Source organism: Cyprinodon variegatus, unplaced genomic scaffold (assembly GCF_000732505.1).
Source record: "Cyprinodon variegatus isolate N-32 unplaced genomic scaffold, C_variegatus-1.0 Scaffold336, whole genome shotgun sequence".
Lineage (NCBI taxonomy): Eukaryota > Metazoa > Chordata > Actinopteri > Cyprinodontiformes > Cyprinodontidae > Cyprinodon > Cyprinodon variegatus.
The window spans coordinates 741,344-760,706 of record NW_015150789.1 but is presented as its reverse complement, the minus strand read 5'-3'; the positions used below and the strand labels follow the sequence as shown (position 1 = coordinate 760,706).

The 19,363-nt window shown below is 37.2% G+C and overlaps 1 protein-coding gene across 1 annotated transcript in view; it reads left to right on the top strand.

Moving 5' to 3' along the window:
• The window catches only part of lrfn2 (leucine rich repeat and fibronectin type III domain containing 2), a 135,145-nt gene extending 118,033 nt beyond the window's left edge, over positions 1–17,112 (top strand). Inside the window, exons 4-5 of the mRNA XM_015385317.1 lie at positions 12,118–13,513; positions 15,575–17,112. Of these exons, the coding sequence (XP_015240803.1) occupies positions 12,138–13,513; positions 15,575–16,571 (2,373 nt within the window). The 5' untranslated portion in view covers positions 12,118–12,137 and the 3' untranslated portion in view covers positions 16,572–17,112. The remainder of the gene's footprint in view (positions 1–12,117; positions 13,514–15,574) is intronic.
• The last annotated feature ends 2,251 nt before the right edge of the window (positions 17,113–19,363 follow it).

Here is a 19,363-nt window from a genome sequence, read left to right as displayed (position 1 = left end):
AAATAATATATTATAATTTTTAAACTGTGTTTTACCAATAACTTCCTAAAATAAACATAATGGTCTCTTCATTTTAGTGAGTGTTTGTTGTTGGCTGCAGGTCATTGTACAGTAGTGATTAATATCTTGTTGAAAAACATGAAGTTATCCACCTCTGTTTGACACGTCACCCACATTTAACTGACGTTCCAGCACTTAGATTTCAATGAATGCTTTCTGCAGATGCATTTCTAGGTTTTCCTTTTTGATTACACGTGACCATGGTCTTTTGTGTAAAACCTCCTTGTTCAACTGTTTCACAGGGAGTTTTGAAGACATAACAGCCATGGATCAACAAAAAAAGACACAGAGCACGTCAAAGGTTTATCCAGAAGGACTTAACCTAGAACAACATGCTTGTTCACTTTACAAAGAAACATCATTAACTTACTTACTTCAAGACTGTAGGTGGTAATTACCAAAGTTCTTGCCCATTATTTTCAGTTTGTAACCTCATTATCACTTAGGTAATAGTGCAAGACAAAGATCCAAAGCACATCTGCACGTCCACCTCTGAATGGCTTACATGTTATGGTTATATGGTGGCCTAGTTGAAGTCCAGATGTAATGTGATCAGATATTAGGTTTAAGCTGGAATTTGTTTTTTAATTCAAGACCAGTTAGTTCAGATAGAAATCATTTATCAATCAAAGAATCACTATTTAGGTTATATTTATCAGATTTGTTTGATGTGACACAACAGTAAAACTGGAAAAACACAAAAGGGGCAGAGACTACTGTCTCAGTTTCTGCCTATCTGCATTTTCAGATTTTTCCAAAATACCTACTTTAGGTCCAGCTTTTACTCTTACATCTATGGCATAGCTTGTTGGAGGAGCAGTTAATCTACAGCTGAGAGGAAAATGTAAGATAAGCTGATGAGGAAGGCCAACGGTGTGCAAGGATAGCCCCAAAACCCAGAGCAGGTGGTGGGAAACACAAGCTGGAGAAAAAAAAGAACAAAAAATAATCACTGCGAGGCAATGTCTCCCACCTCATGCATAAAACTGTTGCATAGCCGGAGAGTTCCTTCAGTGACAGACTTCAACATGCTACATAGAAAAAGGAGCATTTCTGTAGATCCCTTCTCCCAGCAGTCGTTAGGCTTTATAACCATCACTGCTCCCAAAAAACTCAGCAAGTGTTTATATCTGCTGTGTTTGCTCAGTGGTCTTTACTCATGTAAACTAGCACTGCTTTCATGCATAAATATACATATAAAATATTGCATATTTCCTGAGCTCTCCCTGCTACTTTCACCTAATAATAACTGTACAGTGTAGTTTTGAGTTTATACTTTCCAGTTTATACTGTCCAGTCTCATGTTTTTATTTTGGCTTTTAAATTTGATGTCCTTTTCTTTGTACCTGCAAATGCTCTTAGTTTCTTTTTCTTAATATCTGGACACATACATTTCCCAATTGACTAAGGAACAATAAAGGTCATTTCTATTCTGCCAGTTTATATCCATTCATCTATGCATTTTCTATACTGGCTTCTTATGTGCACAATTGCAGGGAATCTGGTGCGTATTGCCAGACTACAACCAGACTACAAACTTCCTATCTCACTGCAAGGCAGAGACTCATAACCATGAACAAACTCCTTTGTAAGAGTCTAACCTTTAGAGAGACCAGTTAACCTAACTGTTAGCACAGTGAATGAAAGAACCATAGCATAACATGTAAATCCCATTATTGTCCCACAATGGGGAAATTCATTATCTGCATTTTATTTTATTCCATCTCCATTGTGCCGGGGAGCAGTGTGAGGTTAAGGGTCTTGCTCAGGGACCCAGAGTGGAGGTAATGGGGATCCAACCGGCTGCTAGCAACCTTCTCAGAGCACAAGCACACTGCTCTAACCTATTAGGCCAACACTATATGCACAGGTTGCACAGGTTGCCTTTACCTTTTATTTTGTTTTTAAACAATGGCATTATGCAGATAATTCACATTTTAAGGCGGAAATAAAATGTAAAAAAGATCCGTCTGTTATTTATATTCTCTCAGTGAGAGGAGGCTACTGTCACCCTTTAGACGGTCAGCACCCACAAATGATGCAGCACAGCATCAGTGGTTTGCATGCAGCACTTACAGGTTCAGCTGTCATCCAGACTGTTTTTTTTCTTAGATTGCAGCAGCGAGAGTCAGAGCGAGAAAGAAAAATGGAATGGAACTGAGTCTACTTCTCTATGTGCACTTAGAAGTGTTCTGAGTACTCTGCAGAATAGAGCTATGGCAAAAAAAGAAAAAAAAACTAAGTTAGGATTAGTTGAAGACTGAATGTGGCTTTTATTTTAATGCTTGCCTTCAGAGAAATGTATTTTTGTTGGTTTTCTAAAGCAAAAATGTAGCTAAATCGGTCAACATGTATTTCTACAGAGGATACAGTAAGAACACCTTCCTTTTAAACTTTCCAGTCAGGAAGGCACAATGCCTTGCAAGAGTGTTCATAACCCTTTACATTTTTTCACATGTTCTCATGTTAAAATCATAAATCTCTGTTTATTCATGTCAGAATCTATATGATACGGAAGAGGATTAGGGCCACTGGAAAAAAAAAAAAAAATTAAGTGAATTTTAAATTTTATTTCAGTTTAACATGGGGAAAAAAGTCAGAATTCTGACTTTTTTTTTATTGTCAGAATTCAGTCAGAATTCTGAGAAAAAAAGTCAGAATTCTTACTTTAATCTCAGAATTCTGACTTTTTTTCCATACTAAAAATTTTAAATCAGTTAACTTTTTTTTTTCCACTGGCCCTAATCCTCTTCCGTAATATGATAAATAAATAAAGCACATATTTGTTACTAGATGTGAATAAGGGGAACAGATACAGGAACAAAAGGAGGAACTTTAAATAAATTACAGAATCTAAAGAGGTCTATAAAATGAACTGCTGAGTCTTTTATAATTAGTTAATAAAGTGTGCCTGTGGTTTATTCCTTCTCAGCATAAATCCAACTGTTATGACTCTTTTGGGGACTGTTATTTTAAAAACATGATGGCAGGTCAGGTTAAAGTTGAAGATGACATTAAAAGAAGGTGTTCCTCCATCCATCTCTGACACACTTAATCCCAAATGGGGTCACGAGGGGTGCTGGTGCCTATCTCCATCTGTCTATGGGCGAGAGGTGGGGTCCACCCTGGACAGGTTGCCAGTCCATCACAGGGCAACACAGAGACAAACAACCATTCATGCACACACTCACACCTAAGGATAATTTACAGAAGCCAATGAACCTAACAGTCATGTTTTTGGACTGTGGGAGGAAGGTGGAGTACCTGGAAAGAACCCATGCATGATCAGGGAGAAAATGCAAACTCCATGCATACAGACCCCGGGCTGGGAATCGAACCCGCAAAAGTTCAAGCTTTAAACATCTCCTGAAACACTGTTTTTCATTATATAATTTTTTTCCTTTTTTCTTGACTGCAACATTTGACAGGATGTTTAATTAGTGTCACAGATTTGACAAACCATGTAGCTGAAAGCAAAGGTCAACATGTTGCACTAAATAAGGCAAATAGCCTTGTTGACCATGTGCATCATTTTGAACAAGCCATTGCCACACTAAAACATTTAGATTGTAATATCATACTGAAATAAACAGCAACTTTTAATATTTTTATTTTTGGAAACATTAAAAACAATATATACAATCCCAGTGGAATGAAATGAAGTTTGCGATTCTAAGATGAAATACTTAAATGCTTCTGAAAGCCACCATGTAAAGTCAGAGGTGACAAACCTAAAGCACAGTCACTAAAAAAAAAAAACTGATATAAGCTGTAAAAAAAGAAAGCAGAATAATGATTCTTGTGCATAAATTGAAGTCTAAAGGGGTCAGTTTACTCTGCAGATCCACGTTTCTGAATGAACATTTTGAAGAATGGAGGGCTTTGCTGTTACAGGATTACTGCCCTCTCTCAGGGCCAGCACTACCAACTGAACAATTACATTTTTATATAACAGATGGCAAAACAGCTGCAGAGGCTATGTTATACGAAGGTAATGCTTATGCAAGAGATCTCTACTTATAAAACACATTTTTTTCACAAACTGCTGCAATGAGTGTGCCAAAAAACAGACATCATGATTTTACATGGAGCTAACTTCTGTAACTCAGACGGGTTAATTATTTAAAGAGATTTAAATTTGAGGCAGTTTAATTTCAATAATTTAAACCACCACGCGTCCTAAAGAGGCAGCATAAGAAAAAAAATAAGGCCTTATTTTTTATTTACAGTGACCCAACAAATTAATTATCTTCAGCTGACTTCTAAGCCCCTCAACAAGTTTTTATTATTTACACATTGATGTTAAACAACACGAAGTAAGAAAGATTCTCATTAATGGATAGAGCAGCATTTTGCTTCCACAAAGGACTTCAATTTATAATTTTATTTAGCATTGAATCTATAATAATAATTGAACTTAATTGATCTCACAGAGAAATTTACCTCTGGATTTAACCCCTCCCCCTGGGGAGTAGAAGGCAGCCATTGTGCGGCGCACAGGGAGCGTTGTGAGGTTAAGGTTCTTGCTCATTGGACAAAGAGTGGAGGCTGTGGGGATTGAACCGGGCATTTGCAACCTTCTCAGAGCACAAGCGCACTGCTCTAACCACCAGGCTAACACTCCCCTAAATTAGGCCAACCCTGGATGGAAGTTCCTCCTTCCAGTTAGCGAACAATATTAAAAACAATCCTGTTGTTAAACAAAGAATATCATGGAAAAGAAAGAAAATAGTCCTGGTCAAAAGAACCGTTCTTTAACATGTTGCTGTTCTGCAGGGGGATTGTGAAGTTTTTCTGGAACATTTTATACTTTTTCCCATTTAAAGAAAGAGTATTTGTAGTCTTTCTAACCCTTTTATATGCTACATATGTTTGTTTATCTTTTTTTCCAACCAATTGTTTTTTTTTTTTAAAGATTAGACTCTTTTTTTGGTCAGCTTTTTATGTGACTAGTACTCAAGTATGAAGAGGCTACAACCCTAAAGTGACTCGTCACGGTAGATACCAGGTCACATCCTGAACACTTAATGACACTTAATGTAGATATTGAAAACATCACATCTGTGCAATGCAGCCTGAACCTAAGATTATGACTACCTCAGTATCTGCTTTAACATTTATGAATACTTTGGTAAATCATATTATTTAAAGGAGGTTTTTAAAAATGTAAAGTGTTACTGTTTAAAATACATTTACAAATCAACATTTATCAATACAATTAAGAAGAAGTGTTTTTCTTTCCTATAATCATCTTTAAACTAAAAAGAATGAAAGTCGTTTTAAGAAAGTTTGAACAAACTGAACCCAGGGCTGTATAGATTTCATTTATCATCTTTCATTCAATCTACAGAAGGTCAGTGGAGATTTAAGGTTGGAGATTGTTCTGGAATCTCTGCTTCTTCCTCCTTTGACTTCTCCATTGCTTTGACAGTAACAGAGTAGAACCCCCCATCAGTTCCATGTATAAACAATGCTGTTCTCTTCAGAAATTGACCTTTTGTCTACATGGAATCCCCAAATGTTTAGTGCAAAGAGAAATATTAAAATGTGTTTTTCCACCTTCTTTACAGCAGAGTTTGCAGCAGCATTGTTCTTGATTTTCAGATACTTGGCAGCTGTGCAAAAACACATTTCTTCCAAAAGACTTTATATTAGTCTACATTAGTCATGTATTTTTCTCTTTTGCAAAAAGAACAAAAAAAAACACTGATTAATTCTTTTCTTTTTGAGATTAGATCATGATTAGCAAAGCAACTTTATTTTTTACCTTTCAACGATCATAATTACATCCCTGACTGAGAGAAAAGAATGATTGATTTCTCTATTTGTAGCTAAACATAGATCTTTTTTTTTTTTTTCATTTTTATTATCCAAATAGTTTAGGCCTGAACCAAGTGATTATCCAAAACCTTTCAATTGATTCTTGAATCAGGCAAAGGGTTTTCTGGTTTTCTCTCAAATACTTTGAAAATTATTCTTTAGTCACCATATCAGGTGCTGCAATAATAATAATAATTCTAATTTTAGAACTTTACGATATATTCAAGTGCAACAAAATCAGGTAGAAATGAAAATATAAAAACATTACTTTATTGATACATAGCAAGCCAGCTTAAAGCAGATTGTGCAATATTGGAGTCTTGGAGCAATGCATTACCATCTTGCAACTTTTAGATGCATCTCGTCTCCTAAACTCAGGCCCTGCAGAGGTTAATAACGTGCTAAAGTAGAAAGTCAGACATTTTATTTTGGATCTCAGAGAAGAAATGCATCTAAAGGTTGAATTTCAGGACTTGACTCTAGTAAATATAAGTAAACCAAACAGATTAATTTGTTTAAGAGCTGAAGACCCAACCAGAGGTTTTAATTCTGATAGATTATTTACTGGAGCAATGATTACTACATTTATTCGCTATATATTTACTATACTGTACATGTATTTGTTTACAGACAGGGATAGTACATCTTAGATGGTCTAAGGGGCGTGTTTAACTCATATCTGCTCTAAACTAATGCTTTTGTTCAAATGCATGGAATATGTCTCATAAAATAAAAAAGATCAGTGGGTTTTTTTTGACCTCATTAGATTTACTGTCACTCATGACGCTCAGTGCATATATTTTGAATTTCAGTTTGCTCATTTACCAATTTGTTATCTTGTAAAATAAATCCCCTCATTTTCCTTTCCTCTTTCTGTTGTTCACTTAAAACAAATTTTAAACATGAAATTAACCATTTCCTATCACTTTATCATCTTAGTTTTTCGTTTAAATTATGCATATGAATCTTTAAAAAAATGTTATAAGATAAAATATGATAATTTACGCTGATAAAATATATTAGATTGGGGCCCAGATGAAAAGAAGAATAACTAAGTGACCTTCTAATAGTAGATGTTATATATATATATATATATATATATATATATGTGTCAGGGTCACATTTTCATGGTCTTCAGACTATTCAGTTTTACTTTGGTCCATTTTTTCTGGCTTTCTTAGTTTAATTCCTGTTTTGTTGTTTTTTCTTGATGCATTTGAGTTCTTAGGTTTTTCTCTGTTGCCCTCTTGTGTTGGTCTCCTTTTCCCTCGCTCCCTTCTAGAATCCTCCCTCCACACCTGCTCCCAATCAGCTCATTAGTCCTGTCATGGTTCAGTCTACCTGTGCAATTCCTCAGTGCTGGTTCCTTATCTTTCCCCGTCTTTCCCTGGCTCCTCATGCTTCCCCGATGTCTCCATGGTTCTGGTTTGTTTTACATTTTTATGTTGGATTCTTGGATTCCTGCCTCTGTTGCTTGTGAACACTCAATTAAATCTTCAAGAACTCACCTCTGCCTCCCTGCCTCTGCATTTGGGTCCTTAAAACCTCCACTCAACCTGACACACATATTGATAATTCCTAACAGAAGCCATTAGTAGTTTGACAAATAAATGTTGTGGTTTAGAGGGAAAATCTAAGCTAGTAAGATATGTCAGTGTATCACTGGGAAAGTGTTGGATAAATTAAGACATTTTGACCATTTATTTTAACTCATCTGTTGGATAAAAAATAACCCCCTATAGAAGCAACAGATTCACAAATGTCAGGAGGATCCTAAGAAAGGCAATCTTTGTTTTACCTGTGAAAATCAGATCTCGAAGTATGAAGGTGAAAATGATGAAACAACAAAAGTGAGACACAAGAAAATAACCCAAATACATTTTTTTTATGTTTGCAAACAGATATTCTACAGTCTGAAGCTGATTAAATAAAATGCAAACCATAAAGTAGAGGTTAATTAACAAGTTAATTAATATAGCTGTTACTGTAGCGTTTAATATAAAAGATAATCATGAAGTTTGTTGGTTTCTAAGTCTTAATCAACACTCTGCAAACATTTTGTTTATTATTTCCACAATATATACTTTTATTTTCACATGCTTGAACAAACTGGCTTCATTGTGAATAATTTCATGTTGTCTCTTCCAAAAATAATAAAATGTTGGAGCTATTATAAATTATTTATGAGTAGTGACTGAATTGCAGAACTGTTTGTGGTATTTTGATTAGGTTTTTAGATCAATATTTACTCAAACAAACTGATAGACTAAAGGTCTGATCAGATGATCAGATGATGTCTGCTTTGTTGCTCCATCCTGGGCATTAGATCCATGAATTCTTCTTCCCTTTCTGGAAATGCATAAAATTACATTGATCTTTGTCAGCTACTGTTTCCTGGAGGAACTGAAAATCTGTGCTTCATGAGACAGAGACGTATAAAAAGCAAAGTTAAAATAGAAATGTTTATATTTTCTTTAAAAAAGTAATAATTTGTATTCCGTTGTTTACTCCCACAGTTGTTGAATCAGAGTTCCGTCATATTTGCACTATTAAAATGATATTAATTGCCCACACCTCTCAAGTTCTCCATCCTTTTCAGCTATTTATAAAGTTAAAAATAAATGTTTTAAATGATTTATTTCAGTGGATTTATATGGACTGGTAAACGTATTGCCTGAGTATTGGATGAATTAAGACACAGATTAATGAAGAGATGTGTAGCAATGGATGAAAGATAAAAAAGTTGAATCATTTATGGCCAAATGCAAATAAATGGATGAATGGACAGGCTGATAAGACAATAGAGATCCATTTCCATGTTTTACTTTTCTTGTTACTTATTGAGCATAAACCCTGTAAAACCAGAGTAGAAAAAAGTTCATTTTCTAAAAATCTTAAAAGTGCTGAAGGAGCATCGCCTTCTGCATGAAGCTTAGTTTGAATTTATAGATTATAAATCCATACCACCTCTTGGAGTCTCTGCAGCTCTTTTGTGGTTTTGTAACTCAGAGCAGGCAGCGAGTGAATGGTTAAAAGCCTTAAACACTGACCCTGGCTCTGATCTCTTTATGGCTGACTCTCTTGCATCTCTGAAAGGTCAATCTTACTCATTTAACCAAGTTTTCGTTGCTTGGTAACCACAAACAGCATATGCTCTACATGGTAAATTTATGATATTCAGATTTCATTGCTATGAGATTCAGCCAGCTCTACTTGCAGCTCTGCACTTTTTGCTGTTTCAAAAATGCTTACTTACTCCACTTGTCCCCATGCAGAGAAGAGGGGAGTTATAAAGCAACTGGAAAAAAAAAAAAAGAAGCTATTTCAGGGGCTTTTTAGTTAGTGCTTCTAGATGCCACCCATTAAAACAGGTCCGTGAGAGAAACTGTCTGTCATTTCTGACAGTTCTCGCTGTGAAGCCTTGTGGGGATTAGCTTCAGAGTGCTGAGTAGATCAGAACCTTTTGCATCAAGTCTGCAAGAATTGGGATGAAAAGAAATCCTTCTACAGAATTTCATACCGTTTCAACAGCGCTGTTTGAGTTCTTATGTGACGACCTTAATGCGTGGAAGCGTAGAGAGAAAAGGTCAGCTTATGATTGAGTATAGACTTGCAATAAACAACCCAAGTTTATTTCAAATATGCTGGCTGGACTTCGTGTGCTTTAACAGCTAGAGATATATTAACTTAGGAATTGTCTGGACTTTCTCACATTGAGCCACATGTGTATCATTAATTTTAGCCACCCAAGCCTTGTGGCTTTTATCTATACAGCAAACATCAGGCAGGTGAAAGCTAAGGGTTCTTTTTTGTTCCATTTAAAACACAAAGCTGTCTCAGAAGAAGGATGTTGGACACCTGAAGTCATATCTTTATACTGAAAAAATATAATGCAACCATTTTTGACATCTATTTAGTCATATTTAGTTACTTTAACAACATGATTTCACGTTAGCAGGGTGGGACAGGAAAAAATCCTGTCAAAGTAACGAAATATAATTTAGTAGATGCCAACAATGGTTGAGTTATTTTTCCTAATTGAATTTTAAAATGTAATTATCTTCATTCCTTTCTCTTAGCTTATTTTATCAGATTTGGATTTTTTAGATTTAGATCTCAGTATAAAGACCAAGATAAACACAAGGAGGTCATGAATACATCTGATTAGATTAGACCAGGGTTAGATTATTAAACAATATCCCAGCCTTTAAGCATTTCTCAGTACACTGTTCAGTCTATCATCTGAAACTGGAAGGTGTAACGGCAAACCTACCAAGACTTTGGGCTCAGCCAAAAGTTACGGAGCTGAAAAGCAGAACTTTATTCAGCCAAGAGATCCATGGTCACTGTAGGCTAGACTCTAGCCGCTAGACGAAGAGCTCAGATGGGAGTCAATACGCTGTCCGTTCCGAAAATCACATTTTTATCAAATAGACCAAAATAACACTGTTACTGTTTTAGGCCTGTGCAGGTTTTATCGTCTTGTGGTTTTCTTTTTTTTTCCTGTACCGCTGTATATGTGGAGTATTTCATCCTATTGATGTTTAGGTTTTGATTGACCCCTGGTCTGGCCTTCAACGTTTACTTGTACAAAGATGATCTGGTGAACTGTAAAGTGCCTGGAGATGACATGTTGTGAATTGGCGCTATAGAAATAAACTGAATTGAATTTAAATGAATAATAAGCCGTAGTACAGTTAGACAGCACTGTCGACCCAGCAGCTCCCGCTAAGGAGGAGCCATAAGTGGAGATGGCACATTTTTTGTGTATCAAATACCTTTTCGAATGTCTCATACTGTGTGTTAGGACAACAAATAAAAGTGTGAATCAAACTTAAATCCTGGGCAAACCGTTAACTCTACACACATATGAAATGAATTCAAAACAACTCCCGTTTACAATATAAGTGTATTGACAAATATAATTTAATGCGAAGTTAAACATAATTGTTTTCAACCTAACTGGCACAGTGTGCAGCAGGAGTTTGCCCTGTAACCCGAGCTGTGTTGGTTCAAGCCCAGGCTCTGCTTTCAATGCTTTTTTTCTATCATATGACCATTCACCCTTGTCACGTACCGATGGTGTCAGAGGGCCTTTCCGTATTGTGCATAAATCTTGCAAGCTTTTTCGGATAAAACATATTTTTTTACCCAATTATTTTTTTGAGGAGGGGGCTGATTCAAACTGAAGCCACAGTCATGTTTTCATAATTTTTAAATTGTGTTTCAATGTTTTGGTTTCTTAAATAAAATCCACAAAAACACATTTTTACATTTGAAGTTACAATGTAACAAAATGTTAAGAAAAACATCAATGGCTATAAATAATTAACATGAATTCTATTTAGAGCAATGACCTAAAAAAAACAGTAATATTTACAAAAAAAATTCAAAAAATGTCATCTTTTATGCTATTTTTAGCAACAATGTTTATGTTTAGAAATCTGCAAAAGTATGGGGATGTATCCTGTTGTATAAAAGGTGTTGAATGATGCAGAAAATATCTAATATAATCAGATACTCTTGATTAACAAAGCTAAGCAGAGAAAGTTCACCTTTGTTGAACAGTTTTGCAGTTTAGCTTCAGGGTTTTAAAATTCCTGAGCTCTACTCTATTGCTAATCTCATCAACAAGGGCAAACTGCGTCTCCCTCTCTGAAACATAACAAAGGAAGAATATCTCGGTGTCCCCATCATTTCTGAGAGGAGAAAAAACCTAGTTTTTCATTAGAAAAAATTACTTGGAAAGAACAAAAAAGATTGATTTTTTTCAATTTGAGCATAATAGAAATTAATGGTACAAACATTCTGGGGAATTAAAAGTTTTCCAGATGAAGTCAATCGTTAGCATTCATTCAGAGGAGTCAGTCAGGTGTGAGGGTTGTTTAAATGTTCATGGAGGCGTGCCGGTTTCATCTAACACCTGCAGCTTTCTTTCCTGTATTGCTTTTGTTTTACAATTTTTACAAATAATGTGAAAAAAGATTGAGGAGAAGAGTTGATTCGAATAAAAAAAATAAATGAAGAGACAAATGTAGAGGTTACTAAAGGACAGACTTGGGTACTCTCCAAGATAAAGGCGTAACATTTCCTTAAAAAAATGTTCTTTGGATTATCGAATCTAGGAACCAGATTATGATGCTGAAAATCTGAATTATCATGACAGTGCAAGGGACATTGTGTAAATTAAAGAATGCCACAACTATAACAATTTCCTATTTATTTCTTCTCTTCCAGGTTCCCTTTAATGAGGTAACATGGACAAAGTGGTCATCTGCCTCCTGATTCTGGGAACCGCTATGACAATGGTCCATGCATGTCCCAAATACTGCGTCTGCCAGAACCTCTCAGAGTCTCTGGGGACTTTGTGCCCCTCCAAAGGTCTGCTCTTTGTGCCACCGGACATCGACAGAAGAACTGTAGAGCTCCGGTTGGGTGGCAACTTCATTCTTAAGGTCACCACTCAGGACTTTGCCAACATGACCGGCCTGGTGGATCTCACTTTGTCCCGCAACACTATTAGCAGCATCCAGCCCTTTTCTTTTATTGATCTGGAGACCTTAAGGTCCCTGCACCTTGACAGCAACCGGCTGACTGAACTGGGAGCAGATGACCTAAGAGGACTAATCAATCTGCAGCACCTGATCCTCAACAACAATCAGCTCAATGAAATTTCAGATTCAGCTTTCGATGATTTATTGCTAACATTAGAGGATCTGGATTTGTCTTACAACAACCTGCGCAGTGTGCCTTGGGAGGCCATTCGTAAAATGGTAAACCTGCATCAGATGAGTTTGGACCATAACCTCATCTCCTTTATTGCTGAAGGGACTTTTACAGACCTTGAGAAACTGGCTCGGCTGGATCTGACTTCCAACCGTCTCCAGAAGCTCCCTCCGGACCCCATCTTTGCACGCTCCCAGACCAGTATGTTAATGAGCACTCCTTATGCACCTCAACTCTCTTTGAGCTTCGGCGGAAACCCTCTGCACTGTAACTGTGAGGTACTGTGGCTGCGAAGGCTGGACCGTGACGACGATATGGAAACTTGTGCCTCTCCAGCCAGTCTAAAGGGGCGCTACTTCTGGTCTGTTCGGGAGGAGGAATTTGTCTGCGAACCTCCACTGATCACTCAACATACTCATAGGCTGCTAGTGCTGGAGGGCCAAACAGCTAGCTTACGTTGCAAAGCAGTTGGAGATCCAATGCCAACTGTGCACTGGGTTGCTCCAGATGATCGATTGATCGGCAACTCCTCAAGAGCAACTGTTTATGAAAATGGCACCCTTGATATAGCAGTCACCACATCCAAAGACTATGGCATTTTCACTTGCATTGCTGCTAACGCTGCTGGGGAGTCTACAGCCTCTATCGAGCTATCAATCATTCAACTACCCCACATAACTAACAGTACCAATCGTACAACACTGCCAAAATCAGGACTTTCAGACATCACAAGCTCTACTAAAATAAGCAAAGGCGAACCAAAGCCTCTTCCAGAAAAGGTTGTGTCCGTATCTGAAGTGACCGCCGCGTCAGCTTTGGTGAAGTGGACTGTAAGCAAATCAACTCCAAAGGTCAAAATGTTTCAACTGCAGTACAACTGTTCCGACGATGAAGTCCTCATTTACAGGTAAGATTGACAAATTGCTGGCATGTATTTCTAAGTCTAGGATGAGTTTTGACTCATCCAAGAGGCTAGTTAAGCCACAGATTGATTTATTTTGCCTCAGAATGTTGTGATCAGTTCAGGTTTCTGAGTTGATTGTTATTTGTTTGCTGTAAGCTCTTGAGACAATTATTTCTTCTGAAGCATTTCCCCAAGATCAACATTCATCTTTCTTAATCCTCTTTTGGTTTTCTTTTTTTCACCATAAACCAGACAACGTGTAGTGATGCAGCTTTCACAGTCTGAGAAATCCAAAGGGAAATCCCTGCCCTGAACCATTAATTAGAAACCCAGGAAGAAAAGGGATTATAGAGCTCATTCTAATGTATTCCTTTTAAGCTTCTGAACTCCATACAAGCATTGGCCTTGACGACAGTAGCAGAAGATATTTGGGGCTCTGTGAAATCAATGTCCTGGTTTAAATGAGATCTTGAGTGGATTCAGACCGATAATTGTCTGGAAATCAATAGAGGAAAAAAGCAACACAAAAAAATTATAATAAATCTTAATGTTCAACTGAAAATTGAGGGTGCATAAAAAGTGGCAAAATTGCCTTGCCTAGATTTAGTGTCCCCTGAGGTAACAGGTTTATAGATCTTTCTAGACTATAACTATGTTGTAAGGCAGCCTGAGTCTCTCTTTCAGAGCCCCAAAACTAACAACACATTTCCTAAATTTCTTCATTGTTTTTATTTTCATTATTATCAGCAGAGAACTGGTTTTTAAGCTAGAAATCATTAGCAAAAACAGCAATGAAGAGAGATCTTACTTTACTCAAGCAATGTTGATGCATCTCACATCCCTGCAAATTCAATAATAAGCTTTTTTATCTGATTTTCTTCCCTTTCATGCACATTCTGTGCCAACAGTCTTCTTTTTCTGCTTGGCGACACAATATTGGATGAGTCATCTACATTTGCATTCATGAGGAACTTGACAAAGCTAAACCAATTCCCTGAAAACATTTTTTCTTTTAAATATCATCTCTAATGTTTCTTTTTTTTATTACTACAAAATCACATGAATTATTTTGCTATATGTTTAAAAGCTACTCGATTATTTATTTGTTGATAAAGAAAGCAAAATGATATTATTTATCATTTTTTTATTGGTAAATAGTTTTAATGTTTTCATTAGACTCAAAGGAACGTGGTAAAATGCAGTTACAGTAACTAAGTTAAGACATTAAGTCTAATGTCACATCAGTTTGTTGGGTCTAGAGTTTAATACATAAGGAGGATTTATCAGTTTCAAAACAAGACAAATGAAACACTCACACTGAAATGAGCTTATGCACAAAAAAAAATAAAATAAACAATTCAAAGTAATTAGCAAAATACCTAAATAAAAAAAATGGTCTCTGATTTGAAATCAGGTAATTCTTATATTGTTGGCAAATTTTCACTTTTAGCTCTTTTTTTTCCCACTGAGGCATTTAAAGGGTTAAAAGCAATCAAATCTGCATGTGGATGCAGATTAATCATGTTGAGGTGTCAAACCTGCAGCAGAAATGGGTAGTTACTAGTTACATTTACTCAGTGACATTTACTTGAGTAACTTAAAAAAAATACATTTAGTAATAGTTGTACTTCACTGTAGTTGCTACTTTTACTTAACTTTTACTGTTGTGAGAGTATCAATACTCTGACTACAGCTAATTCTTTGAGTACTCTATCTGCAAGGCAGTTAGTTTACATAATGGATAACAGTTGTATTGAGGCCTTAAGAAAGGTGGAACATGCTGATATGTTAAACCATGACAGAGCATCATTTCATCTCTGGATTATTGTCTTTATGGAAACTAAAAGAGCAGTTTTCTTTATTTTCCACTTTAATTAATTATGCAAGATTGTTTTGTCAGAAGTTCACATCCAAGCAATAGATATTTAGCCTCATCAGATGTAATACAGTTGAAAAAAATGCATTACTGTCAATTAGTCTCTGCATATAAATAGCTACTCATGAATGTTTTGATCTCTTGTGAAAAGACAATTGCCAAGTTTTATCCTCTTATTTCTTGTTTAGGATGATTCCTCGGACTCACCGGGCCTTTGTTGTCACTAATTTGATGCCTGGAATGCAGTACGACCTGTGCGTCCTGGCCATCTGGGACGACACAGCAACCACTCTCACTGCTACCAACATTGTTGGATGTGTCCAGTTCATCACTACGGACGATTACCCGCAGTGCCAATCTCTGCATAGTGGCTTTATGGGGGGCACCATGATTCTGGTCATCGGGGGCATTATTGTTTCCATTTTGCTGGTCTTCATCATCATTCTAATGGTTCGTTATAAGGTCACCAGTGGAATTCAAACCAGTAAATTACCCACTGTGAGTAACACATACTCCCAGACTAATGGGGGTGTGAACAGGTTCAATGGAGCCCCACCGCAGGTCAAGTCCACAGTGGTGGTCATGCGTGAGGAAATGCTGGAGTTCAAGTGTGGATCTCTTCAGAGCAGCCTTTCTTCATCCTCATCCTCCTCTAACTCGTTGGACAGCCAAACAGGAAGAGAAGCAGCTGACCGCTATAACGTTCAGAGCAATGAATTCACCACCCTGCCAAGCAGCAAGTTTAGACGACACGTGCATGGCACCAAGGCACGGCAAAGCCTCGACCACCTTTTAGGAGCCTTTACCTCACTAGAGCTGCGAGGCGCAGCAAAGGAGCACCCGGGTGCTTCTGCCTCGTGCTCCTCTGCTGCTCCCAATGCCATGACCACAGTGGCTGTGGCCCCACCATCTGATAAAGAACCCCTGCTTGGGAGGGCGGAGTCCACAACAATGCTGGGACGCCTACTTGGGTATCCCCAAGAGGCAAAACCCAAGAGGAGTCACTCATTTGACATGGGGCATGTTGGAGCTGCACAGTGCCGCAGCAACCAGCCACGGAGGATCAGCAACATCTGGACTAAACGCAGCCTGTCTGTTAACGGCATGCTTCTGCAGTTTGAAGACAGTGAGGAGGAGAAGCCTTCTTTTGAGAGCTCTGAATGGGTAATGGAGAGCACAGTCTGACTCTTTGACCAAATTATAGATCTATATTAAAAACTTAAGAAACATGAACACAGAGGGATGTTCTCGATGAAGTTCATCCATGTGAATATTGTTTAAACGATTATGTGAAAAAAAACAAAAGATACATAAGATCAGAACTCTCAATATTTGAAATATGTTTGAATCGACTGGAGAAATGATTTGTATGGACAGAGAGATATTTGAACTGGATTTACGTCTCAAAAGGAACTATTCAAAGATTTGCCTCACCTGTGATAACCTAGATCACATGTTGCAGATTGAACATGGAAATACTCCAGCTTTATGAAGAAGGGGACCACAGGAGTTAGTATAGTAGAAGATTAATACAAAATCATTTTTATTTTCTTCTGGTTTATTTTTTTTACCATTTTTACTATTTATTTTTTCAGGTGATTCATCAGAAGACAGACTCACCTTGGAACATTAAAAACAGGTTTACACAGGATGTACCAACTCTCATGTTGCCATTTTATAACTTTTCTTCTCAGAAATTCCTTAAGTTATGCATAAGGTGAGTGTGGGAAAAGGTGAGTGTGGGAAAATAACTCGACACCAACATAAACCACAAGCTTTGCTATCCAAGTTTTAAAAGGGTTGATTCATTATCTCAAAAGAGGTACCCATCAATCACAGAAAATATTATCTTGGAAAACAGGTAGGAACTGACTTTGAGGAGTCAAGCTAACAGCTAATCAGAGCAGGAACCACAGCAAACAATCGGCGTTGAGTCAAGAACAGCTCAGTCAAACATTTTCCTGCTTTTTAATCTAGAAGTCCTAAAAAGGGTCTCAACCAAAGTTTTGTGGAGGAAAGCTTAGGGTTTTTTTTTTAGCAGATGGACAGTTTGTTCAGAGGTTACTGGCCCTAAGAAGAAGAAAGTTGTCTTACTTTGAGTAAGTTCATCATCCATATTTTTCTTGACAAAGCAGCAACAACAATGAGCACAAAGAGATCAGTGAGATCAGCATATGCAAAAGTAGGTGTTCAAAATCTAAAACTATGAGTGCTTACATGGTAATGAATGGTCTGGGTCAACTTTTGGAATAGCTGTTAGCTTGTTTTCCCCATTCTTGTTTTCTCAGTCTGTAAAGTACCCAGTTGGTCTCCAAGGAGACAATTAAAGCATTTGTCCAGCTGAGGTTGAAATCCAGCTGTGCAAGTAATTTGATTATTGGGTGCCTGTTTGCAGGAGTCCCTGCAGACCGATGGCTCATTGATGTTAACGTTGTTTGCTTCAGAGTGCGGTTTCAGATACTATCAGCACAAATTACTGTAGCCAAAAGCAAATGGTGTTTGAAATTCATCAAGCCCTTTTAATCATTTGCCCGAAGCAGCAAACAGCATGATATATCACCGGACTCTGAATCTCTTGAAGCAACACAAACAAGAAAGCATGATAATTACTCTTGCAGCCAGGTTAAATGAAAGAATTTGTCATTTATTGGCTGCATAAAGGTCACTATGCTGCTCATGAAAAGATTTTATTTAAACAAAAAAGGAGAGATGACTTTCAAGGAGGCAATAAGCTGCAAAGTTTTGAAATTTGTTTTATCACATTGCATGAAACAGAACCTATTTTGATCAATGTGTTAACTGACTCCATTCACCTGAGAGCTGTATATTGCAGCAAGGTACTTAAAATTTGTCCCCTTTCAGATCACTGCCTCAATATAGCTGCAACATCTCTTCATTTCTATGCCTTTCTCAGTATTCTGTGGGACTCTACTACATTTCAAAATGTTGGGTGATCATCATTTCCTTTTCCTCTTACAGTAACTGTACTATTCTGTATATTGGTATATTTTTTGTACAATAACCGGGTGAGAATGTAAGGGGTGGGTTGGGGATTGTGCAGTAGTACTTTTATTTTCATGTGAAGCAAACAGTGAGAAGGTGCTTTAATGTGGTGTACCAACAAAAGATGGTTGTTAGTTGGCTTTCTGAAATGGGATCTTACATGATGTTACAACTGGAGTGGAGGACTAGAAAATTCTGAAGTCTTGAATCAATCAAACATCTCTGGTTTATATTGTGTAGGTAAGCCTGATTTGATAAGGTACAATTGCCTCCCATAACTCTAATGTTAAATACTCGCTTGAATTATTATTATTTTTTTAATCCAGCTAAGTCTGACTTCCAATTCGTACATTTCTTCTGCCGGCCCAAACACACCACATTAGCATATCAGTCTTATAACAAATTGACAAAGATCTGTCTACTTATTTGAAGTGAATGCATGTTACTGCATGTAACATCATGTATCCTCCCTCTCCACTCTGCTAACACTATAAATTAAATGTGTACTTGACTCAACATAGACATGATTCTCACCTGAACTTCTAGCAGAAAAATTCAAATAAACTGTTTGTGTGAAAACATTTTGCTACAAAATCATATAAAATATTGATAAATTCCTATGAAGCAAACTGGCTTGACTGTGTTTTCTTTTGTGTGACTATTTTACAGGAATTGTTGAAATAAAATCAGTGTTTGAGAGTTGCCTTCCCATAAAGCACTGAGAGACCTACTATGTGTCCTTCCCTTCACCCTGCAGATGAGTGAGGGGGTTTCCTCCTGTGATGAAGCCAGTCGGTGCTGACTCACCTCAACACTGTCCTTATTACATATCACCTGTACATGCAGCTCCTGGACAGAGCCCATAATAAGGCCTTAATTCATATAATCTGTTAGCAGAGGTGCTTACGGCAGCACAGAGTAAATATAATCTCTACAACGGGCAGGCACTGCATGACGAAGGTGCAGGATAAACA